This window comes from Pteronotus mesoamericanus, unplaced genomic scaffold (genome assembly GCF_021234165.1).
Source record: "Pteronotus mesoamericanus isolate MK-2021 breed Mesoamerican mustached bat unplaced genomic scaffold, CSHL_Meso_final contig_73, whole genome shotgun sequence".
Lineage (NCBI taxonomy): Eukaryota > Metazoa > Chordata > Mammalia > Chiroptera > Mormoopidae > Pteronotus > Pteronotus mesoamericanus.
The window spans coordinates 4,977,662-5,004,533 of record NW_026555245.1 but is presented as its reverse complement, the minus strand read 5'-3'; the positions used below and the strand labels follow the sequence as shown (position 1 = coordinate 5,004,533).

The following is a 26,872-nucleotide window of genomic DNA, read 5'->3' as shown; positions in this document are numbered from 1 at the left end:
TGAGGGATATAAAATAAATGGTAAATGTATGCTTATTCACCCTCACCCTGGGTTAATTTCAGGTTAATTCTAATGATTGTAGCAATAAACTAGATTTCTGAGATGGGACTTCCAACAACAGGACTTCCAGAGCCTGGGCAAGGTCCAGGAATGCGTAGCTTTTCCTTCTGAGGACAGATTTTTCTCCTCTCCAAGAACCACCTGGGAAAGCACAGGTCAGTCCTAAACCATTGTGACAACCAATGCAGCATCCTGAGCATCCAGTGCAGCTTGATTCAATCCCACATGGGATTCCTGGCAATTTTAATGTAAAGATATGTCCAGAAATACCTACTTTGCTTCCAGCCTCAAACCAGAAAACAAAGCATTAATAAATAAAGGAAGAGGAACAGCAATAAAAATCTAGTCAGTCTCCAAGTAATAAACAGAGCGACTCAGATTTGTGGATCAAATCTAATTCATTAAATACTCTAATCTTATTTATACCATGACTAGGAAGAGGCATCTGGCAAATATTCTAAAATAAATGTGTGAGCAGACCGCAAGATGCGTGTACCAGTGTGGACAACTGAACCACCAGCTCTTGGCCTCAGCTACACATTGGAATCATCTAGACAGAGTGGTCTGCACCCCAAAAGATCCTCGTGAAACAGGGTGGCAGGAGTTCAGGAAGCTCCCCACTTGCATTGTAACAAGGAGCCTAAGCTGAGACCTATAAGACTAGCACTTGACCAAATACAACTATCTGTTCCCACCTGGGTAAAGAAGCGTTACGGTATCACTCAGGAACTAACTTTAAGAGACTAACTGATATAAAGGCTTAGTTTATGATACAGGTTAGTGCCTAGTTGATGCACAATTAGTTTAAGACATGGAAAGAAGAAAATTTTTCATAAAATATTTCTGGAAAATGTGTGCATGAGTATCGCCTTGAGAATGTGTGTAAAAGGTGGACCTGCCAGGTGCACTCCCGGTGATTCTGGATCAGTAGTTCTGGGTGGGGCCCAGGTGCTTCTGATGCACATGGTCAGGTTTCATGCTTGAGAGAAATACTGTCAAAATAATACACGTAAAGGAAAAAGAAAAACAAATAGTCTGAATGTCAAAAAAACTTAGCTCTTTCTTTTCTTCCACTTTCCCATCTTTTCAGTCTGCATTCTTGCTGGCATTGGCCTTGAAAATAAATGTTAGGATCCTGTAACTTCTCAGGGGTAAAATCAATCACTTAATGGATGAATGAATCTATGTAGGTTAATGTAAGAATATGTGGCTACTATGTAGCAATTAGCAAGCAATTGGTTTGCTCCAATGGAGAAGACCAACTACTGAAACATGTACCTACAGCCCTCCAGTGAGGGGCGGAGGATCAGGCTGTGGAAATGTCCTCAGAGGGGTCTGCCAGGTATACACGACAATTAACTCTTTTTGGGCAAAAACAATCCTTAAATGTCACCCTGCTGTGAGAGGCAGTTACCTTGCATGGATGGGGATCCACCCCATAGGTTTCCAAAGTGTGAGCTTTCAGGAGTAAGTTAAATTCAGCAACCGGTGGGCTCTGGCCTCTATAACATTACACGAGAAAAGGGAGAGTTAATATGGAAAATAAAAGAGACGTGGAGTTCCCTTCATTCAATAAAATGTGATATCCTAAACTAAATAGAGAAATCCCTACACAAATAGTCATCAGGAAGACTGGTCATTATGCCTCACCACGAGGAGCCCTTTGTGAAGGAAGCTGAGCTCCTGCTCCCTGGCTGACTGTTCCATAATAAACCCACGCCTACTCGAGGACTCCAGTGACCTGTACACTTAATCAAGGTTATCAAGTTACTAATAAGCAGGCCCTTGGAAACGCAATCTTACTATGAAATAAAACTCAGCATCTGTTCTTTGCAACTTATTTTATAGCTTATCCAGGATAACTGACATTCCTTCTTGCCCAGGGTAGAAAGTGGGCGATCCTGTCACCCCATCAACAAGCCTAAACAGAGCCATCCAGGTAAGAACGACCTGCCGACCATTCCACTGGAAAGCCCTGGATTTTGAAAGGAAATCTCAGCCACTAATATTAGCATTGTCCTCCTGGGTGATAAACACGGTCTTGGCCTCAAGCAGAGAGGGGACTACAAATGTAGATGGCTGTGGAAAGCCCTTTGGGGGCTAACTTCCCAACCAGGACTGTGCAGCATTTCAAAGACTCCGCTTTGACTGACATGACCATTCCACGGGTATCTTAGAGGATCCGAACTACTCCCCAAGGCTAAATATATAACCCTAACAACTAAGAAGAGTTTGCTAAGGAAACAGCTGGAATTCACTTTTATTTTTCAAAGGTAAAACTGTATTGCAACATTAAACCTATTTCCACATAATGTTTTCCCCAAAGATAGATTTCCTCCACTACCCCCTCAAGACAGTGAAGAGTCATCATCATGCCTCTAAATCAAAAGAGTATCCCATTTTCCTTCTCCCTAAAGCCTTTCAAAATAGTCTCTCTACCCCAGGACACTGAAATTTCACTGTGATGTGTCTAAGGAGTCTCTTCCTTTATTCCTCATGGCCAGCACTGAGGAGGCCCTTGCAATCCAACCACCTGTATCTTTTCTTTGGCCATTTCTTTGATTTTTTTCTTCTCTTCTCAACTTCCTTCTTTACTCCCAATCACTCTTTCTCTCTCTTCTCTCCTTTGAGAGGACCTAGTAAATGGATTTTGAAATTCCAAGGTCTGTCCTTCATATCTTTTAAGCTTTATTTCATTCTTTAAGTCTTTTTGTACAACATTCTGAATTATTTCTTAATTCAGCCTTCCAGCTTGCTAATTTATTCATCTGTGTGCATTTTGCTCTTCATCCCATTCATGAGTTTTTAAATATCAATTATATATTTCACTTTCAATGTAACATCTATAGGCATACCTTGATTTACTGTGCTTCGCTTTATTGCACTTCACAGATATGGCTTTTGTTTATTTATTTATTTATTTACTTATTTTTTACAAATCGAAGGTTTTTGGCAACCTTGTATTGAGCAAGTCTATGGGCACACTTTGTCCAATAGTATATGTTCACTTTGTGTCTCTGTGTCACATTTTTGTAATTCTTGTGATATTTCAAACTTTTTCATTATGATTGTTATTTGTTATGGTGATCTGTGATAAGTGATCTTTGATGTTACCATTTTAATTGTTTTGTGGCACTGTGAACTGCATCCAGATAAGAAGGTGAACTTAACCAATAAGTATGTGTGTTCTGGATATTCCCCCGTCTCTCTAACTCTCTTCAGGCCTCAGTATTCCCTGAGACACAGCAATACTGAAATTAAGCCAATTAATAACCCTACAATGGCCTCTAGGTACCCAAGTGAAAGAGCCAATCGATGTGGCAAACATCACTGTTGTTTGAAGGCATTGCCACGCCCACCCTAACTGCAGCAACCACCACCCCCGTTGGCCAGTGGCCATCGACTCTCCGCTAACATTTTTAAAGCAATATAGTATTTTTAATCATGTACATTTTTACATATAATACTATTTCACACTTAATAGACTATAGCATAGTGTGAACATCACTTTGATATGCACTGGGAAACCAAAAAATTTATGTGACTTGCTATATTACTCACTTGCACTAATCTGGAACCAAACCCGGAATACCTCCAAGGTATTCCTGTATTTGGCTCTTGAAAGAGTCGCCTGTTCTCATTTTATTAAACATGAACTCTTCTTATTTCTCTTACATTCGCTTTCGGAATTCAGCCTTGTTTGCTCCATTAACACCACTTTTTTTTTTTTTTTTTTTGGTGATGGTGCTTTGGTTTGCTAAGTCAGAGTTTCTCATTCATTGAATTGATGTTTCCTTAAGTGTTTGGTGATTCTTGATTGGACAGTCATCTTTATATCTGATGTTATTCTTTAATGCAGCAGCCTCCAAAGGTTGTAGGGAAGGATAGGATGTGCCATGTGGGAAGTTTGTATCAGTACTTTGATTTAAAGCTGAAGGTTCTAGTTCCTTCCAGGTCTTTTCCACACACAGGCACCCCTAGCTCAAGCCTGGAAGCAGAGGAAGGGGTCAAAGCTACCCAACTGCTCCAAAGGCAGTTGCCCACCTACCATGATGGCCAACCTGTGTACCTGCTGCCTGAAGCACTCAGAACCACTCCTCTCCTACGTACATGTTTGCCCTGGATTTCCTGTTACCTGCCTTCCGAAGATGCCTCAGGACTTCTGATCCAAAGAGATGGTATTCCTTCCTATATCCATTGACTAATACTTTTTCTATTATTCATAGGGACTTGGAAAAGGAAGGAAAGGTAGCTACATATGCTACCTTTTACTTTTAATAGGAGAGATAGTTTTAAAATCCATCCTTTACAGAATATATTCCTGAGGAATGAACTCAAGATCCTGCTTTAGAAAAATAGTCTTTCTAAAGCCTTTCAGGATTTTCTCTTTAGTTTTCATGTCCTGAAAGTTCAGTGATATATAAAGGGAACATCTTTATTTATTCACCTGATCAGCATTGTACAGGCCCTTTCAATCCAACAACTCCTATTTTATTTTTTAACATTTCTTTGATTCTGTTCTTTCAAGTTATAGTCATAGTAATTATTTCTCATCTTGATAAATTAACAAAAGATTCAAGAAAATCACCAACTGTCTTGACAAAAATGGGGAAAAGATTTTTTTTTTTTAGTTTTCTCAGTCTATAAAGGTTTTTTTTTCTCCTCTCCCTAGCATTTTTATAAATTCTTAAAGTAGCATCTTGCCTTTCAACAGGAAATAAAGATAATTATAAAATCTACGTATTGGTCTTTCTCACCCCTTACCTAAGAATGCACACATCCTCTCCCTCTCTCTCAGTCACTCGTACACTCATCTTGCCCCGCTTCCTAGGGACAAGGCACAAAGCTGACCTGTCCAGCATGTTGCTAAGCAGGACCCCCGCCCTTGGTGGCCCTCAATGCAACACTTCAGCCCAATGACCCAGCCGGAGGCCAAAGGGAACCAGGACCAGGGCCTAATCAGCTCAGGGCCTCCCACAGCCTCAGGCCAGTATCTGCTCCTGGGAGAGTCCCCCAACTTGAGCTGAAAGGCCCTTGCTCTGCACACCCTAGTAACAGCACCTCTGTTACTCTGTCCTTAGTGGGTAAACCATCAGCACCTTTGTGTAAGCCACACATTGCTTATTCTCAAAAGTCATGATTGGGCTTAAAACACACGCTTCTTTTCTAGTCAGTCTGAGGAACACGTTAATTGTCCAAAGTTATAATTTGGAAGTTTACGTTGGGAAGTAAGTTTTGCTTGCCTAGGCAGTCTCTCTCTGACACATCCCTGTCCTTCATATATCAACGGGCGTTTAATTTCTAATCGCAAACATTCAACCCCAAGGGGCAACGGGTGCAGCGCTCCATGGCTCCTGCGGACGTGCCATTAAACTCAGAGGCCTCATGGAGGCGACCGCCCAGGCTGTGACAGGGCAAGCCCCAGTATGGGAAAAGATTTCGGCAACACGTACAATCAAATAGAAAAAGACTCCTATGTAGATTTTAAAAATCCTATAGAATGCTTAAAAACTCCTATAAATCAATAAACACGATTTAAAAAAAAAAAAAAAGATAACCCAGAAGAAAAATCGGCAAAAGACCAGACACTTCACAAAATAAGATATCTAATTAGCCGACAACTACATGAAAGTGTGCTTAACCTCTTTAGGATTAGGAAAATGCAAATTAAAACTATGAGAAATCTTTTACACATTCATCTGACAGCTAAAATTTAAAAAACAATACTAAGTACTCATGAGTATGTGCTGCAAAACAACTCTTATTGTGTTTGGTAAGAGAGCGACTTGGCAGAACTATCTGAAAAACTGTCACCTACTAAAATTGAACATGTTTACTCTATAATACAGCAATTCCATTCATAGTTACATATGCAACAGTAACGAGTTCATGTTGCACCAAGAAATATATAGAATTTTCATAGTACTGTCATTTGTAATAGCAAATAGGAAACAACTTCAAATGTCTGTCAATAGTGGAATGGATCTACAATGGAATACTATGTGACCATGAAAATAAATGAATTAAAACCACACACAAAATGTGTGACTATCACAAAAAATAAAACTGAACAAAAGAAGCCAGATGTAAATGAATACACACTGAATGAATTTTGTTTACATGGCTTTCAAAAATGAGAAAAAACAAAACTAAAGTGTTGAAAGTAAGTGATGTCATTACCTTTGGGGGCAATGGAGGAGACAAATATCAAGAAGGAGCATAATAGGGGCTCCTGAGGTGTTGTCAATTTTCTCTTTCACCTGGGTGGCAGTTACATACATACTTGCTTCATAATTCATTGAGCTTACACCTACGTTTTGTATACTTTTCTGAATCTGTGTTATCCTTCAACTTTTAAGAGTTTATACAAAAAGGAAAAGAGCCCTGACTGCTGTGGCTCAGCTGGTTGGGTGTGATCCCACAAAGTGAAGGGGTCGCGGGTTAGATTCCTGGTTGGGCCACATGCCTGAGTTGCAGGTTTGGTCCCTGGTCAGGGCACATGTGACAGACAACCAATCAATGTTTCTCTCTTGCTTTGTCTTTCCCTTTCCCTTTCTCTAAAAATAAATAAATAAAATCTTTAAAAAAGGAAAAGAAGCCCTGCTGTGGCTCAGTGGATTGAGCGCCAGCCTGCAAACCAAAGAGTCGCTGGTTCGATTCCCAGTCAGGGCACATGCCTGGGTCGTGGGCCAGGTCCCTCATAGGAGGCACGTGAGAGGCCACCACACATTGATGTGTCTCTTCCTCTCTTTATCCCTCCCTTCCTCTCTCTAAAAATAAATAAATTAAAATCCTTTTTTTAAAAGGAAAGAAAAAAAGAGAATCTTCATATCTTGTTGGTGAATGTAAGCTGAGGCAACTCCAAGCAAACAAACTACTACTCCCTAACAAAGCTGAAGTTGTGTTAACTCTATGCCCCAGCAAATTCCATACCTAAGTTGATACCCACGAGAATATTCAAGAAGCCCTAACAACTTTGTAATAGAAAAAAAGCCCAGAAACAATCTAAATGTCTATCACCAGGAGAATGGATGCATAAAATGCGACATGTTCATGTGACAGAAAATTAATGATATAGAAACAAAAATGAAGACCTAAATTATGGCTATGTGCATCAATGTGGGAGAATCACAAAAACATAATGTCGATGGGAAAAAGTGAGGTATAAGAATAGAGTATGATTCCAGTTATATGAACGTCAAAAATAGGCAAAAAACAAAACAATGCATTACTTAGTGATACATATGAAGTACATTTATAAAAGCAAAAGAAGAGAATGAATAACCCAAAATTCAGAATAGTGTAGAAAAGGGAGGAAGGTGCTCAGCGGGGGAGAGGGGCCCACAGAGGAGACTTCAAAGCATCTGGTACCATTCCAATTCATAAGCAGAGTTTGGGGTCCTGGGTGGTTTTTCAATTATTCTTTAAATTATGCATATATTATATATACTATTTTATATAGTCTTTTATGTATTATAGATTTTGCAATGACTAAAAGAAACAATTCCTGGTTTTTAAATAAAAGAATTATTGGATGAAATATTATGCAATCTAAAAGCATCACTGAGCTGAATGCATTTGGTCAGGAATATAATAAATATACATGCAGAGGTATCTTTTACTAAATCCTACTGTTCCAAACAATACATAATTATTTCTATTACCAAGCAATACATCTTTTTTCACTTACTATTTATAAGGGAGGCATTCTTCTTCTCATTTTATAGATGAAGATTCTGACACCCAAAAAGGAAAAGTAATTTGCTCAAGGCTACTCTGCTAGTATGTGCAGAAACCACATGCAAGTCCAAGTCTGCCTGGTTCCAAAGCACCGTCACTACCAACCAGACGTGGTCAGGAGCCACCTGCCTGTACCCTGGGACACCAGGGCAGAGCATTTCAATGTCAGGTCTTAAAGAAAGCCCTTCTCATATTCTACACATTGCATCTTATCAATGTGGAGGCAATCCACCCCACGTGACTAATATTTAGACCTGGTTAGAGCGCCAAGATGTCTTGATTTTACTCTTGGTGGGAGATCCCCACACCAAAGCCTGCACTTGCAGGCCAAATCCTGACTGACACCTAGCTTTTTACAGCTCTTGGGCTAAGATGGTTTCTCAGTTTTCCATGGTTTAATACAAATGCAGAAGAGCATTTCATCATCCATGAAAATTATATGACATACAAATGTCGGTGTCAATAGTTTTATTGGGACATATCCATGCCAATTCATGTGCATACCATCTAAGGGAGCTGTTATGCTACAATGGCAAAACTGAGTGTTGACAACAGACACTGTAAGTCTTGCAAAATCTAAAATATTTACTGAATGGCCTAGTACAGAAAAAGTGAGGTGAATCTTGATCTAGGAATTGAACACAGGAATAGGAAATAAGGGAAGCTGTCTCTTAGATTCCATAAAGTCAATATGAAAAAAGTACCTATCTCCAAGATTTGGTGTAAAGATTAAGCAGTTAACAGATTCGAAGCAGCTACAGTAGAGCCCGGCACAGAACATTTGTTCTCTTGTTAGCCCTGCACATCACTGATAGAAATATAACATTGGGGGAAATGTCAGGGGGCATGTCAAGACTTTTACAGCAAAGGAAAGGCCCCTCTTCAAAATAAAAGTCCTCAAATTGTTATTTTTCACTTTGGGTTTGACTGCAGATCTGGGTTTGGCTAGGCATTTAAAAGATTAATCTAAAAGTCGTACAGAGGAAGGCTAACTACAAATATTCAGAGAAAAGGGCTCAGAGCCAGTGGAGGAAAGATGGAGACCCAATGGCACTGGAAACCCTTGCGTCCCCTACACTCACAGAGGAAGAAATCACGTAATGATAAGGTTTTCAGGAAGATGCTAAGATTGATTTAACAGAAATTCTTTGTTTTATTCCCTTGAATCTCTCACTGGACATTTGTTTCTGGCAAAAACTCTCTTGGGTAATAGAATATAATGATTTTCTAGTATTTAAATCTCACAGTAGGAACTGTTCGAAGGTTAATAGTGTCTCTAATGAGACATTTAGAAATAAAAAAACAGTGATTAGTTGAATTCTTTTTTAAGACCTAACAATTCTCTAAAGATATGCTTCTGTGATAAATTAGGTGAGGTCAAGTAATTATGTATTTAACTGTACATAAATCTGCTCATCTTGAGTACTTTTTGCCAAAGGGGAGCACTCTCTCTTACTGATCGGCCTGTAGAATACAATTACCTAGAGCTCAAAAACATACAGTGTCTTCAAATGAATACAAGTTATTAGTGGTTAATTGTGGAATGAAGTGTGGATCTTGCCAGCAAAGACCTGGACCCCTTGGAGCACAGCTGGCAGGGAGGGGGGTGGTGTTGGTTCCACCTGAATCATTTGGGTCTGTGAGCTCCAGAATTAAACTCATGGGTAGAAGACAAATACAGCGATCTTCTACTGCAAAGTAGCAGTCTCAGCTTGAGTTAGGTTCATTTTTCCCTCCAACTCGATTGTAACTTTAGTTAGATTTTGCTCACCACTGACTTCAAATGTGAGTGATCCCAGGATTTGTCCTGTGGCAGGGCTTTGAATCTTGGCACCCAGGAGACTCTGGAGAATCCTCTACATTTATAGCTGGGCTGCCAAGTGTTTGAGCTGCAGGGCATCTCCTTTGCTCTTTAGTGTCACTGCTGGCTTTCTGCGCTTCAGAAGATTTTTTTTCCCCTCCCTGTGATCCTGTCCCCACAGTTGGCAAGAGCAGCCCAGTGCTGACTGAAGGTTCGGAGTGCCTCAGGGGGATTTCACTAAGCTCTCCTGTCCTGTCCAACTTCAGCACACTGCCCCTCCTCACACAGTGAAGGCTGGGGGCCAAAGGGCAGTGGAAGAGTATAACCGGCGTCTTCTGAATCCCAAACAGTCAAGTCAGCCTGCCTACTCATGGCCTGTACGTTGTCTTCCCACCACACCTCCAAATGAGAAAGCTACTGCAAGTTTCCACTCTCCTAGGAAGGACAATCTGGATTTTAGCACATTTGGATTCCTTTGTATCCTCGGCAACCAGATAGGTTTTACAAATATGGTTTTTGCAGTTTTGGTAGCTTTGTCAATGTAATCTTGGTGTTGGAGGGAGATCAATGTCACAAGTCTTTCTATATCCTAACTGGAATTGCAAGTCCCCAGTCCTTCATCTCTGATTCTTAGAGAGGAACGTTATCTCCTGCAAACTCTGTGAGGACCATCAGGGACCATCTCTATGCAAAGTGCTAGACAAAACACTGCAAAAAAGGGGAAAATGTCATGCTATGAAGAAAACAGTGATGCGCTTGGGCCAGGCAAGGATAAGACCTATCGGAGAGCAGCAATTTAGACATCAGAGCACCATAGAGGGAAACTCAGGATTCAGGTCAAGGTCTATTGCTTCAGAATTGTATAGCCTTGGATAAATTAATCTCTCAGACCTCCCTTTCCTTATTGGTAAAAGAAGGTGGTCGCAGCCCTGGCTGCGTAGCTCAGTCATTTGGAGTGTCATCCTGTATACCAAAAAGGCTGCGTGTTCAATCGCTGGTTAGGATGCATGCCCAGCTAGCAGGTTCCATTTATGGTTGGGGCACATATGGGAGGCAGTCAATCGATGTCTCTCTCTCTCTCTCTCAGTCAGAAATCAATAAATGTATGCTCAGGTGAGGATTGAAAAAAAGAAGGTGGTCTCGAACTCAATACCAATGGAGGTAGACCGTGAATTGGTTAGGCAGGGATGGTAGTGATTCAAAGAGCAAATGATTTTTTTTAAGGGCTCTGCTGCTCATCTCTAGCTAAGGGCTGCCATGTAAGGGTCGGGGCCAAGTGTTACCAAATCATCCAGGTGCCAGTGAAGCTGGAACTTACATGAAATGATTCCATTTTTAAAAACTATTATTTGGCCCAAAGAATCTACATCTGGATTAGAGTTTAGTCTAAGGAGTGTCATTTTATAACCTCTGCTTTGAACCCCAAGAGTCCCTCAAGTGTAATAACTGGGCATTAAGTGTCTTTGATTTTGGCTCACGACCTGTTGATATTCAAAGGCTATGGATGGTAGTTGTAGATGTGTATGACTAATAAAAAATTAGGAAGCAAATTCATTGTTGCTTTAAGAAAACTGTTTTTCAGATAAAATCTTTCAAAACATGAGGTTATGGAAGTGTATAAAGGATGAAGGTGGTGAAGCAGTTGAAGATCACTGAACCAGGTCATCCAACACTTCTATAGCTTCTGACAGAGTTGCCCTTCAATAAATATTTGCTGCATGATTGGATGGATGGATAGATGCATGGATGGGTGTGTGGATGAATCATGGATGGATACGGGGATGGATGAACAGATGGATAGATGACTGGATGAATCATGCATGGGTATGTGAATGGATGGGTGGATGAGCGGATAAATACACGGTTACAATCTCATCAACAGTTCAAAAAGTCTTTGACTCTAAGTATGATATAGAATCACATTTCAGGAATGATCAAAGATGTTTTCAGAAATGGCTGACTCCAGTTTTTAATACTAGCACCTCTCTCTTTCTACATAGCCATCTTGTACATCAGTGGCATTGCTCTTTCTCTCTTCAAGTCACTTTATCCAGATTTCAACTGTATAAAAAACGTTGATGGCTTAGGTGAGCACATCACTTGCCCGTGGCCCAACCCTCTCTAGAAATGTCCCTGACTCTAGGCCACATAATGCATGGATTTAGTTTTTATAGGAAGAATATTTGATGCCAAATCATTCTGTCTTCCCATTTCTATCAAGGACGTTACACCGATTAACAACAGAGAATGGAAATGGATTTGATAGGCCACCAGGGAGTGAGATTGTAGGGCAGGGGTCCCCAGCCTCCAGGCAGTGGACCTGTACTGGTCCTGGCCTGTTAGGAACTGGGCCACACTGCAGGAGGTGAGCTTGCATGTAATGTGCCTGAATCATCCGGAAACCATCCCCCACACCCCGGTCTCTGGAAAAATGGTCTTCCATGAAACCAGTCCCTGGAGCCAAAAAGATTGGGGACCACTGTTCTAGGGTTTTGGAACAAGAGACTTGAACAGGGAAGGAACAGAGGGAGCAGGGAGAGATGACAAAGGAAAGCACATTTTAAGAAAAATGAGAGCTATAAAATAATCTGCCATTTCCCCTCTTCCTTTTACACAATAAACACTCTTCTCAAAATTGCACAAAAACCTTTCCTAAGGAGGCCCTTGTGATCTATTCATCAGAAGCATAGGTAGAAGGTATTTATCATAGCAGGGCACTTATTTCTAGAAACTATAAATCCTTGCCAGGAAGCTAGGGCATATGATCTACAGAGAATGTGAGTTTTGAGAAATAAAGAGAGATAATGACTGTGTAAAACATACTCAGTGACATTTTTCCTTCCAGCACAAACCTCACTGCATTAGATCACTGTGGTGGTAGATAACTGGATGATTTTTCTTCTCTTTAAGGGCAAGGATATAGAGTACCACCCCAGTGGGTGCCTGAAACTGGACAGCACCAAACCCTATGCTTTTTCTTATACATACATACCTATGATAAAGTTTAATTTACAAATTAGGGACAGTAAGAGATTCACAACAATAACTAAAATAAAACAGGACAAGTATAACAACATAGTATAACAAAACTTATGTGAACCTGGTCTGATCTCCTCTCTTCGTCTCTCTCTCATTCTCACACACACACACACACACACACACACACACACACACACACACACAATAGCTTACTGTATTCCACTCACCCTTCCTCTTGTAATGATGTAATAGGTGATACCCTTGATAAAGGGACGATTCATGTCCCTAGGACTGAGCAGGACAGATTTCATCACACTATTCAGAACAGCATGCAATTTAAAACTTATGAATTGCTTATTTCTGGAATTTTCCACTTAATACTTTTGGACTGTGATTGACTGTGGGTAACTAAAACTATGGAAAGCAAAACCACAGATGATGGGGAACTACTGTACTGCATCAAAATCACTTCACTATCAACTTAGCTTTTTGAATATTTAAAAGCTAATGACCTGTGACTGAAGCTAATTCAAATATCTTTACCTCTAATAAGAAATTTGCTAATGGAAGGACTAGCAGAATAGAAACTCTAGGAAAACCTTCAGAAAAACGTATCAGGGTTTCTGATATTGAAATTAGTCTTATTCTTGATCTTCAGCACCCTCAGTACTCCCTCTTAACCCAGATGGCCATGATTAAAGCTGTAGAAAACAGAAACCAAGAAGAGTCAAGGATAACAGAACCGTCAAGTTCCCAGGAATTGTGGCAGTGGCCGACTACGGCTACCAGAGGGCTCTCCAAGGAGGAATGACCTACATCTAAAGCAGTTCTAGCAGTAGGACCTCATCTCAGCATGCCGAACTCAAATGAAATCTGTAAATGGCAAGAGATTCTTTTTTACACATAGTTTTAGAAACAACTATGGTTCTTATCTTAAAATTACCTATAGAGGCAGAAGAATAAAGCAGAAATTGATTCTAGAACTGCTCTGCCACATGTTTAGAAAAAAAGTCAACAAACTAGAACCCCTGCGCAAAATCTGGCCCACCATCTGTTTTATCAATAAAGTTTTGACAGCCCACTTATTTATGTATTGTCTATGTCTTCTTTTGCTCTACGAAAGCTGGTAGAGGAAAACAATCTTACTGAGTATCTGCAACGGAGATTGTACAGCCTGGAAAGCACCGCCCCCCCCCCCAAAAAAACTCATTAACCATCCCTGTTCTAGAAGAATTATTCGGCCCCAGAGGATTTTAGCGCTGACATCTATTCAATAATGTGAATTACACCTCTGCTCATCCCTAGCTCACAGGATATCAATAGGTCTCTATAAAATCTTCCTAAATAATACTGTATTCGCTATACCATTATTAGAATGGCCAAAATTTAGAGCACTGAAAACATCAAATGCTGACAGAGATGTGGAGCAATAGAAGCTCTTATTCACTGTTGCTGAGAATGCCAAATTCTACAGCTATTTTATAAGACAATTTGGTAGTTTCTTACAAAACTAAGTATATTCTAACCACAGAATCCAGCAATTGCTCTCCCTGGTATTTACCCAAAGCAATGGAAAATATATGCCCACACAAAAGCCTACACATGCATGTTTATAGCAGCTTCATTCATAATTGCCAAAATTTGGAAGCAACTAAGATATCCTTCAGTATGGTGAATGGATAAACTGTGGTACATCCAGGCACTGGAATAGTATTCATCAATAAAATGAGCTATCAGTAAAAGGACACGTAGGAACCTTAAACACATAGTGAAAGAAGCCAATCTGAAAAGGTTACATGCTGTATGGACCCAACTGTATGACACTCTGTAAAAGGCAAAACTATGGAGACAGTAAGCAGATCAGTGGTTGCCAGGGGTTGGGGGGGAGGGTGGGGTGGAGGATGAATAGGCAGAATGCAGAGGATTTTTAGAGCTGTGAAAGTATTCTGTATGATACTGTGTTAGTGGATACTATTGTCCAAACCCACAGAATATACAACATCAAGGGTGAACTCTAAGGTAAACTATGAACTGCGGGTGATAATGTGTCATCCTCGTAGGTTCGTCAAATGCAACCAATGTGCCACTCTGGTGGGGGAACAGCGGTACTGGGGGAGGCTATGCAGAGGGTACGGGGGAAATCTCTGTGCCTTCCACTGACTTTTGCTATGAATCTAAAACTGCTCTGAAAATTAGAGCCTACTTTAAAAAATTATTAGTGACTGATATTGTGAAACCATTAAGAGCTATTTACAAGCTGTTTCCAGCTTGCACCTTCTGGACACTTCATAGAATTGCAGTTCCTTGCACCGTGGCCCTAACATGTGACTAGGTATGGCCATAGTAATATGTATCACTTCCAAGCTGAAGCAACGTCTTCAAGATCTTTTTCCTTTGGCTCAACAACTGCTAAATTCAAGCTTGGGGTTGCCCCAGCTGACAATGATGAGCCGAGCCCTCCTCACCCCACCACCCATGCTGACATCTGGTGGACCCACCACAGAGTGAGAAATAAGCCTTTCTTGTTCTAAACCATTGAGATTTTGGGGGTGTTTCCTTGGCAAAATCTAGCTTTTCTTAACAGACACAGAGATGATCAATAAACTATGTTATTATATTTGCAAAACTGTGACTTCTCCCTACCCTACCCTCCTGTTCAGTCAAAGATGTGGAACATTTAAGGAAGCAACATTGACTCAGCCATGAATTTCAATCTTCACTCACAAATAAAAGAAGTCTGAACACTTAGTTCGTGGAAACTCTTAATAAAATCTTGATCTATTTTCAAGCACCTGAAAATTCCAAGGAGTCGCTTTTTCACACTTTCTTCCCCTAAAATGTCTCTTGTTCATGCCTATCAGCCATAGTAGTTCTACCTTCAAGCAGTGGGAAGCCTCCCGGGGAGGGGTAAGGGTTCTCCTTTCTCCCTGATTAATTTTCTCCCAAGGGTCACAGCTTTTATTCCCTCCTTGGAGAGCACAGAAGGAAACTGATTCTAATCATGTTAAAAGGCTGGAGAATCTTGTGAAACCCCACAGGTAAAAATGTTTGTCTCATTGTAAATCATCATCACCATTTCTGCTAATGTCCAAGTTTCCCCATTACCATCTCTTTTGTTTTCTTTCTCAACTGGTTCAGAAATTATGTAGAAAGCAGGAGATTATTTTGGGGGCCATTCAAACCCCAACAAAACCAACAGGAATTCTCCCAGGAAGTCCCGTAACAACAGATCAATGATCACAGATTAGCTGTTTGCTGTGCAGGAGGATCATGGGTACCGTGACAACCTTGGAGAGTAAGATGGCAACACCTTGATGCAGCCTCTCAGAATGATCTCTTCCATTTAAAACTCCTTCCTGACATGGTCAGGCTTGCAGAGCAATGCAATTCCCACACGAGATCAACATTTTCACGACTTGTATGCAAAGGGCTCACTGAATCCCCAGAGTAACCTGAGTCTATAGCAGGGTTCCAACTGATTCTAGAAAGCACCCCCCACCCCCCTCCCACGGCACCCTCAGCTTGTTCTGCTCTTTCCATCCAAACCTAAAATCTCTCTGCTGCACTGAAGCCGCAGGAAACCCATCACTACCTGAGGGGCCGCAAAAATACATAGGAAAATACCCGCTGCAGTTCTCCTTGCGATGTCACCTGATTCTAGCTGTTTCATCCTTTATACATGCAACTTTGACTATTTTACAAGGGTTCACACATGGATGTGACAATGCGTGGTAACACAGAACAGCAGTTTTAGTCCAGTCATGGCATTTACTTCCAAGATCTATTAAACCATGGTTGACTGGTGACCTCCTCTGCTCCTTCGGTGCATGATGACCACTCTCAGGGTTGTCAGCAAATTCAGGTGGTGACACAAGGGCCAATCTACAGCTTTTTGATTATTTAAAAAAACCCATCAGGAATCTTGATTCACTCATTTAGCCCAGTGGGTCACTAAGTCTTGCTTCGCTGTCCCTCCAGACTCTTCTTTCAAAGTTCTCTACTCTGTGGTCAAAGTTCTTGGTCAGGTCCATGGCATCTCTTGTCTGGACGGCAGAAATAACTACCCAGTCCTCCCATCCCTGGTCTCCACCCTCTGACACCATGGCCCTGGGGATCGCCAGGGAAAACCAGCACGACTGCCTTGCGGCTGCTCAGCACAGGGGTTAAGAGCACGTATCTTAGTTTCAGATAAGACCAGGGCTCAAGTCCTCACTCTACTACCAGCAAGGCGAGTCCTTTAGACATTCCAGGTTGTGCTCTCATCACCTTGGACCGGAAATGACAATAGCACCTACCTCCTAGAGCTGGGGAAGACTGCATGGGACAATACCCATAAGACTCAGCCTGGTGTTTTGTCATCCAGTAAGTGCTCAATAAATGCGTATTATCATACATTTTGAGCATTGGAGGCCCTCCAAATTCTGATCACAACAGACCTTTCAATTCCAATCTCCTACCAATCCACACACTGGATGTGACTCCTTTCTTCAAAGGGTCTCACCTTGTACTCTCCAGACACTGCTGACCCACATACCCTTCAAGTGGATATTGGAAATTTACTTTTACTTTGAGCATGCTTGTCCCCAAAATGTAAAAAGAGTAGCTGGAGTGTCATATGTTCTCAACAAAGCTTTTCATGAGAAGACAATACTCTAAAATTATCCATAGAGATGGCATGTTGCTTTCTGCAACTGGTATAATTTTTTGATGTCTAAACATCTTTATCTTTAAGAACAAAGGTCACTTTTCTCCAAGCTGAAATATGCTGCCACCTTTAATGCCCACATATGTGCTCTTCTCAGACTCACCAGAAGGGGGAGTGCCTGCATAAAGTAGGGAGCTCTAGCACTCCCTCACCAGGGGACAGTAATTTCTTCCAGAATTCATAAACCAGTGATGCTAATTTTTTTTATGCTTGCCAGATGCACAGATAGAGGCCTCTTAGCTCTTGCAATTCTTCATCAATACTTGTCATAGCGCTGCCCAAGATTGCTGTTTATTATAATGAATTTTTCTGTGATTTGCACAGATCTAAATTCTAGTTATAGGCTATAAGACCTGCGTTACCTGAATTCCAAACCGCTGATGATTTCTACATATGCCTCATTTCATTCCAGGTAGCCCATGCAAAGCGCAAGTGTCACACACTGCTTAAGGGCGGAGACTCCAGAGCCAGGCTACCTGGATTCAAACCCTGACTCTGCCACATGCTAGCTGTGTAATTTTGAGGAAGATACTTAATCTCTCTGTGCCTCAGCTCCCTCATCTGTAAAATGGGAATAGCCATGGCACCTACCTTCTAGGCTGTCATGAAGATTAAATGAGTCAACGTACGCAAGCAATCAGAGGAGTAACAGGGACACAGTGGATACCGGATGTGCTTTTGCTACTCCTGCCATCACTACTCTAGTTAGCAACTGTCCTGGAGCATCCCAGACAAGGAAAAGAGAAGGTGCTGAGTCTGTCTCCCTGAAAGCAGCTCAGCAACAGAGACCCTGTCTGGGGATTCTCCTCCACATGGGAGTCCAAGCTTCCAGCAGCGGCCCCGGGAGGGGAAGAGGTAGTGCAAAAACTTCAGAGTGGAAAGGATACTTATTTACCCTACATTGCACTTTCAGAAACTCAGGGTGGTTAAAACCCCCAAGAAAATATATAGCTCTGATAACCGCTGATGGTTCATCAACAGCCACCCAGGGGACCCCACACTATGGCGACTGTTGTTAATGGAGGACCTCGCAGGGCCCAGAAATACGGCCCTGAACCTGGGATGCTCTGCACACACTTTAACAAACGTCCTCACTTCACAACACGGTTTCCACACTCCCCAGGGTAAGAGCACTTCCGCACCTCTACCGTTCTTACAGATTTCTACCCCTATTACCTGAGTTCGTTTTTATGAATTTCTGCTATTTTTCTTTCCAGCTTCTGTGACTGCTTAGGGAAAATCTCAAACTCACTGATGTAATTCTCAGGATGCTCATCAGGATCGTAATCACCGAGCTCAGCTGCAAGCAGTAAAAAAAAAAATAAAGAGAGACAGAAAGAAGGATTAAAAAACAACAACAGGGTGCACTGGAATGGCTCCTGCCACCCAAAAGAAGAGCTTGGAATAAGCTCACCCAAGGGAAGGTACTTGTGTCCACAGAAAGACCACAGCCTGAGTGTCTAGAAGCTTCTGTTCTAGTTCAGATGCAGCTGTGTGAGCTTGGGCACTTGCCAACCTCTCTGAGTCTCATTTCTTCATCTATACAATAAAAGGGATTTCAGTCATTATTTTTCAATGGGGCACTCCTGGGGTCGAACAATTCTTCATTGTTTCAGGCCTTCGCAGGCACAGTAGGACGTTTAGCACCCCTACTCCTCAGGTGCAAAGTGCTTGGGGCACACTCAGTCGTTGTGATGACGGAAAATCCTCCCCCCAATATTCCCAAACACTCCCCAGGATAGGAGGTGGTACACACCCCCGCTAAGTGGAAATCACTGACCATCTCTCACGGTTTCTTTCACAGCTAATTTTCTCTGAGTCTAGGAGTTCCCTGCCTGGAGCTGCCTGCTCTGAGATTTGTGTAGGTGTGGCTTACTCAATGAAAAATCACAACATGAAGGCGCCCAAGAGGATTCCACTTAAAAATAAATGGATTGCTCTTCAAATTAAAGAGTGTGTATCAAAGTGTAGACAAGCATACCAGATTAAAGTTGTTGCTGGGTTCTAACATAGGGCACCTCCAGAGGACCTTCAAGTGTTAAAAAAAAAAAAGTGCATGGACATCTCTGAACACCCAGAGGGCCTAGAAGAGGATGGACCTAGATGTGCATGGACCACAGCCTGGAAAAGCAAAGGCGATGCTCTGGCAGTCAGAATATAGTCCACTGGATTCCATGAGCTTGGTAAGGAAAATGGGCCAGAAAGGGGCAAGTATCTGGGGTAGAAATAGCCCAGACTGCAGATCAAAGATGGTGGGAAAATTATATTAGAAAAACCTGATCACTAACATGACTTTAAAGTAGATTAAAAAAAAAAAATCAAGATGCCTTGATCACATCTGCAAAATCACATACAGCTATGTAATTTGTATCCTGCTGTCCCTTCATTGTTGAATCATCTGACTGTAAAAGGACAAAACTGGGAAGAAAGCTAAGCTCCTTAAAGCTTCTTAATAGAATTCAAATTACAGATTTCTTAAAGCAACCTAAAATATATACCACATGAAGAAGAATTTTTAAAAGACACAAATTACTATTAACCCTGGGTGGGGAAACTAATTAATTTGATCATATCAAAATTTAAATATTTCTATTCATTAAAGAACATCACAGTCCAAATAATAAGTCAAAAGAATATATTTGCAAAATTTAAAGCTAACAAGGGCCAACAGCTAAAATAAACAAGAAACCCCTACAAATCAATAAGAAAAGAGGCAAGAAGACCAACAGGAAATTGGTCAAAGAATATAAACAGCCAGTTCACAAAAGGGGAAACCCAATGGTCTAGTGTATGGAGAGATGTTCAGACTCATCCATCATCAGAGCTTTGCAAACCACAACAACTAGGCCTATGAGATTAACAAAAAGTTGAGGAAGTCAGGTGATTTTACATGTTGGCAGAGACATGAGGAAATGGAAATACTTGTACATTTGTGGAGGATTTTTGATGCAAGTAGCTCTTACAGAAAAGAGCTGGGAGTATTTAGTCAAATTTAAGACCCAGCAATCCCATTTCTGGGTACACATTCTAGAAAAGCTCTGGGTGCAAAAAAAAGTATGAAGGCAACTTGGAGCGTTCGTTGTTAGTAGAAGCAATAAATGACATATGGACAATATACACTTCTGGATACTCTCTAGCAGTTAAAAGCAACAAAATAGATGTATACTCAGCAACATAAAAGATCCCCAAAAGAGTGTTCTGGGCATCAAAAAGAATGAGTTCTACAGTCTCATTTAACTTATAAAACTTAAAAGTGTACACACACACTAAACAATACTAATCATTTTATATGGATGTATGCAAAATCAAAGATATGAGTGAACCCAGCTGTTGCCTTTAGGAATGGAAATAGAGAATAATAATAAGAGGAAAATCACTCAATCAATCCATAAAAGGGCCAAAGGGATCAATGATAAGAATAGGTAATAAACTGATGATTAACCCAACATAAATTTCAGAACACACACACACCCTCTGTGAGCTGGCTATGGACCTACAATGTAGGAGCTGGTATAACCCAATGCTTCCATTTTCCACAGGGACGGGACCACCACTATGAAACTGGCCCATCTGCAATGCAAATGTCAGCTTGCGTAGTGGTTGGTGGGGAAATGCTTTGTTTGTGAGGGACTCTTCTCTTTACAGGAAAACTTGTGAGAAATGATGGACTTGTACTGCTCAACACTGTAAAAAAGTAGCCTGGAATATGCCCAAAAACTGAGAGAAGAAATGCCATGGCACCTGCATAACGTTGCTGACCAGGTAAATGCCAGCACCTCCCCCATCACAGGCCCTGCTTTCTTGTTCCTGAAAGCTTGTCTATAACTCTGACTTCACCTGGAGCAAAAGGCGGTTTATAAATGACTGAGGATTTCTAACTCTTCAAATTTTGTTTTCCCTACCAAGAGGAGTTGGGTAAGTGGCTTGTGATTCTCTTTTCTACACATGACATGAGGGTCAAGTTGTGACAAATGGCTTCCAACACGCTGGATGGCTTGTGAGGTGAAACAGGTCCTAGCACATTTCTAACTGTCAGGAAATCCCCAAGAGCTGGAGCTAATGGATGAGCACAATCGGGTGATGGCAAACAGAAAGGTCAAGCCTAGTGATGGCATTTCCCCGAGCAGGCAGAGGACACGTGGGAAAGAACTTGAGAACTTGAAGCCATACAGGACGTTATGGCTTCAGAGCCAACTTCGTCAGAAGCTCCCCCTGACTGCCCTTGCCAGACCAGGGGCCCTCTGGAGGTCACAGCAGGGAGGCGTGTCTCTCTCTATTTATCCATTAACATGTCTCAACTTCTATCTACTTGTCTGTCTCCCCGACCCCACCCCCAGGGACCTTCTATTACTGTGCCTGCCACCTAGCAGATGTTGGATAAATATGCTTGGAGCACAAATATAAGTGAGTGAGGTAGCGAACCAACCACTCTTTCCCAAGTATGGAACTAAAACATACATTGATGAAACTAGGCAAGTGTCCTGGTTCACTTAGCACATGTAGTGGAGAACTTATGCCCAGCACAAGGGTATTACAGTGAAAGAGCCACCCAGAGACCCACTTTCCATGGAATTTATGTTCTACATGATGGGGGTGGGATGGGGATGCATAATAAACCCAAACAACAACTCAAAAAGGTCTTTATAGACCTAAGTGCTTAAAAGACAACACAACGGTTGTGAGAAAGAATGATGGGATGATGTGCAGGAGGGAGACTAGTCCAGGAAGTAGTCCAGAAAGGCCTCTCAGAGGAAGTGACCTCTGAACTGAGTTCTGAATATCTTGTAGGAGCCACAGAGCTATAGGGGTTGAACATAAAAGGCAGAGGAGATGAGAACAAGAATCCCACCCTGTTGCTCTTTTATAGAAAGACCAGGAAAGCTATTTTTACTAAAAAAAAAAAAAAAAAAAAAAAGATAACAACAGACCCTAAGGGTCCTGTGTATTTGTTTTGCAATTTGTACTTAGAAAAGGCATGGCATATACCGAATATAGTCGTGTGTTCAGTATGTACAAGTGGCAAAACTCGAGGCGGCTGCCTGTTTTTTATACCCTCAGAATATATGGAAGCTGAAAAAGCTCCCTCAAAGAGCAGTTCCTACAACGCAGATCTTTATCTGCTTCTGTAATGATCTCTAGAGCTGCTGATGAATCGCCTCAGCATCAGAGGCGATTCACTGGATCTGCTTTTACTGGATTTGCTACAAACGGCCCATGGACAACACTGCATTTTTTTGAGGTGAAAGAACCCTGTAAGGTCACTAGTCCATTTGCAACTCCACTGTCTCCACAGCATCTGTGCGTGTGATCAGCAAGAACGGCAACATCGCATCACATAGGGCCCCCATCAGTCTGGACCTCTGGATGGAGCCTCTGTGGCTTTATTTCAGACACAAAACAGGATGGAGAGTTTCCCATTAGAGATCCATATTGAGCTTACCCCTGGAGAATTGACCATCATTCATGAATGCCTAAAGGCGTTCTGAAATCCTCCCATGTGGGGTTGCTGTTTGAATTAGCATTGATCCACTTTTGCCTACAAAGACAGCTCCCCCTAACTAGGTAGGAACTTGCTGTCTTCACATGAAAAAGGGAGAACTATGGGGTTTCCACCTCCCTTTACTCTGATGTGAGAAAGGCAGCTTTCAGAAGCACATGTTCCACCTCCAGGCAGATGGAAGGACCTTTCCCATCTTGGTGTCACTGTCGTTCTGAATTTAAAGGTGAGTGTGTCTCCAAGGGTTTCAGCACTTCTGCCAAAATCTGCTATGCGGCGCTAATGTGCTCCCAGGGGAAGGGGAAAATCAACACAGACACATTCTTTAGAATTCTCAGAGAGCACACACCTGGATACAGGGTCCTCCCCAGAATTATTTCACAGCACAGAGCATTCTGTAGGGCCAGGTCTGCCTATCACACCCCCTGCACAATGAGGGCGCTCTCGGGCTCTCTCTCTCTCTCTCTCTCTCTCTCTCTCTCTGAATGGAGCTTGGAATTGTGATCAGAAGATGATTGTCATCATTCCAGATTCTTTATAAGGGTGACATGCTCACTTGGTTCTTGTTACTTTCTCTCTCTCTCTCTCTCTCTCTCTCTCTCTCCCTCTTTCCATTCTCTCTTCTCCTAACTCCCCTCCCTCCCCTTGCCTTCTCTCATAAACATGTCATTAGCATTCATGCTACAAATGGCTGCCTCACCTGGGTCCTTCTAAACATCCCCTGTGCCAGCAGCCTCCCAACTGACCCCACGGGAAGAGAACACCTGATTCATACAACAGACCGTGAGCCTAATGCTCTCCTTACCACCCTACATGACTAGGAAAGCTGAAGGATTAGATACAGTGGACATGTACCCACACAAATAAATATATATGTGTTTTGACATCAAATGTTTGAATTTACATCTACATTCCTGGACATAGTTTCCCCCCTCAGTGTGTCCATGAGGCCCCACAGCTGGCAGCTGGAGCTCAGAGCACAGAACACCCCACAACCCTTCAGAGCTTCTCCTAAAGCTGCGCATTCTGAGCTCCACCACAGGGTTTTGAGAACCCTTTGTTTTTGCAGAGGCCTTTGTGACCACCGCAGGACCTCGCTGCCTTGAGAGGGAAGATAACCATGGGCTCTGTTGCTGAGAATCCAGCCCTGCCTGGCCTCCAACCATGGACATGAGCAGGGTGGGTATGGGTGGGGCAGGAGGGGAGCTCTGAGCAGCCAAAACTTTAGAGTCCAGTTTAACTCACCTTGAACAATACAGGCACCCAGGTAGGCAGCATCAGAGAAGGAGCAGAGCAGTCGACCATGGAAAATATCTCTTTTAATCTGCAGGTACAAAAGGTACCTGCAATACAAAAGGAGAAAGTCACCCAAAGTTTTGGTGAAGGCCCAGGAGAGGCAGAAGGATGGTTTATGCTGTATCCACCCGTATCGCTGGAGCGCTACCTCGCTCCAAGGAGTCTCCAAGACATACCAAGCCCCCACAGAGGGCCTGAATTCAGGAAATCTGAAGTGTCTGTGTCAGCTTCCAAAGCTGTGAGGCTGGCTCTTTTCAAATAGACAGGAGAAGGACCAAGGAAAGCCATAAGGCCCGCAGCCACTGATCCTGGCAGGAAGTCCCTCCCACATGACGCCCACCACAGCCACTCTCGCCACCACCCGCACCTGCTTCCCAAGTTCTGTGGGAAAGAGTCAGGAAATGGATTCAATCAGTATACAGAGACTAGACTCCAGGGTACAGGCCCACATTAATCAATCTCAAAATGACTTTGTTATGAGGCCTAAAAGCCAATTTCCCCATAACTAGAGCTTCCATCTATTTAGTGTCCTCTCCCCACCATAGGGACAGCAAATTCAGGTGCCTACAGAGCCAGGCAAACCTGATCATGAGTGACAGACAGGGCCAGGGAAGCAGAATGGACCCCATGAAGGGTCGGACCCCATGCAGCTCCAGTCCGATGCCACCACATAGAAAACCAGGCCAAACGCACCCAGCTTTTTCAGAAAATCAAGCAGCCTGCACTTAGACACTGTGAACAAAAAGGTGCCACCTCAGCAAGCGTGACAACTCAGTGACTGAAAGTAACCATGCCGGATGATCTGATTATAAGAAATTCCTAACTGAAATTTACGGGTTATGGAGGGAGGTCACATTCTGAGGCCTATATGGTGGATTAATCTCTACCTTAAGCAAGCCCTGTCCATTGCTTTTTTTTCATCGAGAAAAACATACTTAAAACATCAGAGTGATCTCTTCTCCAGGCTTCCAAAGATAATCACCCAATAAGGGGTGAGACAAGCCGAACATGCCTCATTATTATTTTTACCCACATACCTCTGTAAACAATGTATGTTACATGTTGACTGTCCTGCATCAAGCAACGTAAAAGAAACATGTATCTCTCCCTTTCACTTTTTATCCAATCCTAGTGATTTCCCTGCTTTGTTTTCTTCCACCTCCTTAACCTGCCACCAGTGGATTTCGTGTAAACCTTCCCTACGTCTTCTCCTTTGATTCTAATGAATAAAATAAACTGCAAAGCGGCTGTTCTCTGGAGCATTATCTCAATCCCTTGAGATTCTGCTTCTGGGACTAACTCCCAAAACCTTGGCTCACAATAAACTCTTTATATCTTTCTTTAGGCTTAGAATTTCTTTCACTAAGTAAAATCCTGTGAATTTTTAATGCTGCAACGAATTCTGTTTTTAAAAACGCTATAGCACCAAACAAAAAAATACATGTGCACCGAATTCAGCCAGGGGAGAAGGACACGCTGGCGTGTGAGCTCTGGCCCAGGCTCGTTCCGTCTGTCCCTCTTCCCTCCCTGACGGCCAGGCCCTCTGCAGACTTCCTGGCCTTTCTAAGTCAGGTTGATTCCTTCATTCCAGACTCAGGCCCAGGTCTGTTTTTTCTGCCTAAAGTAACGTTGCAGACGTGCGCAGATTCTTTCTGGGGTTATTTTAAGAGTTAACTCAGAGACCAATCTTTTCACTTGGGACAGGACAGGACAACACTCAGGCAGTCTCAGTTACCACTTCCAGAGGTCAGATACTCAGCCTGTGATTCATCACATGCACAACCCCATTTTAAGGACCAAGAAATTGAGGCTCAGAGGGGTGATGAACATGTTAAAATCACACAGCTGCTTCCAGCAGAGCTTACAGTTTCTGGGTGCTGGGTCCCTGAAAGCACAATGGACACACTGACGTGTTCAGTGGCTCACTGCTGTTTCCATGTGACAAGTCTTTACCCCACACCTGCTTTTGTGCTGAGAACTGTGCTGGGTCCTGGGGACACAGTGGAGGTTGAAATGAGACTCTCTGTCCCCAGTTTTGTATGGTGTGCGTGCAGCAGATGAAGGCAGTCCCTAATAAATTCCTTTTTCAGAGTTTGGCATGCATTTAGTCAGAGGAACCACGTTACACTTGGTAGGCAAAGACCCCGAGTAGCTCCGGGAATCAGTGCTTCTCACATTTTAATGAGCGCACACATCACCTGGAGGTCTTGTTAGACTCTGACCTCTGATTCATAGATCTGGGTGGAGCCCAAGAATCGTATTTCTAATAAGTTCCCTGGTGATGCTGGGCTGAAGATCCCTGGACCACACTTTGAGTAATAAGGTTCTAAGCTGGAGGTTGTCAGCCCTGACTGCACATTAGAATGACCTGAGGGAGCTTCTGAGAAACGCCTTCGCTATGGGCCCTACCCCAGACCCAATTAAATCAGAATCTGGATCCTCACAAAAAGTGTTCATGAATGTTCACAGCAGCATTATTCAGAGTAGCTAAAAGGAAAAAACCCAATGACTACCAACTGATGAAAGAATAAAAGAAATGTGAATGCGATGGAATGTTTTCCAGCTATAAAAGGAGCGAAGTACTGACCCGTGCTACAGCATGCGTGAACCTGGGAAACATTGCATTAGGTTAAAAGAAGCCAGTCATGAAACACCACATCTTACATGATTCTACTTATATGAAATGTCCAGAATGGGCAAATCTATAGAGACAAAAAGCAGACGAGTGGCTGACAGGGAACGATGGCTTGGGTATGGGTTTTCCCACTGGAGTGATAAAAATGTTTTGGAATTA

General features: G+C 42.4%; 1 protein-coding gene across 2 annotated transcripts in view; it reads right to left on the bottom strand.

The window, feature by feature from the left end:
* FRMD3 (FERM domain containing 3) overlaps nt 1-26,872 on the bottom strand; it is a 255,507-nt gene that overhangs the window by 65,401 nt on the left and 163,234 nt on the right. For both annotated transcript variants that reach the window (XM_054582987.1, XM_054582986.1), the window contains exons 5-7: nt 24,028-24,125; nt 18,462-18,585; nt 1,475-1,562 (exon numbers count right to left, since the gene is read on the bottom strand). In XM_054582987.1, coding sequence (XP_054438962.1) covers nt 1,475-1,562; nt 18,462-18,585; nt 24,028-24,125 — 310 coding nt within the window. The remainder of the gene's footprint in view (nt 1-1,474; nt 1,563-18,461; nt 18,586-24,027; nt 24,126-26,872) is intronic.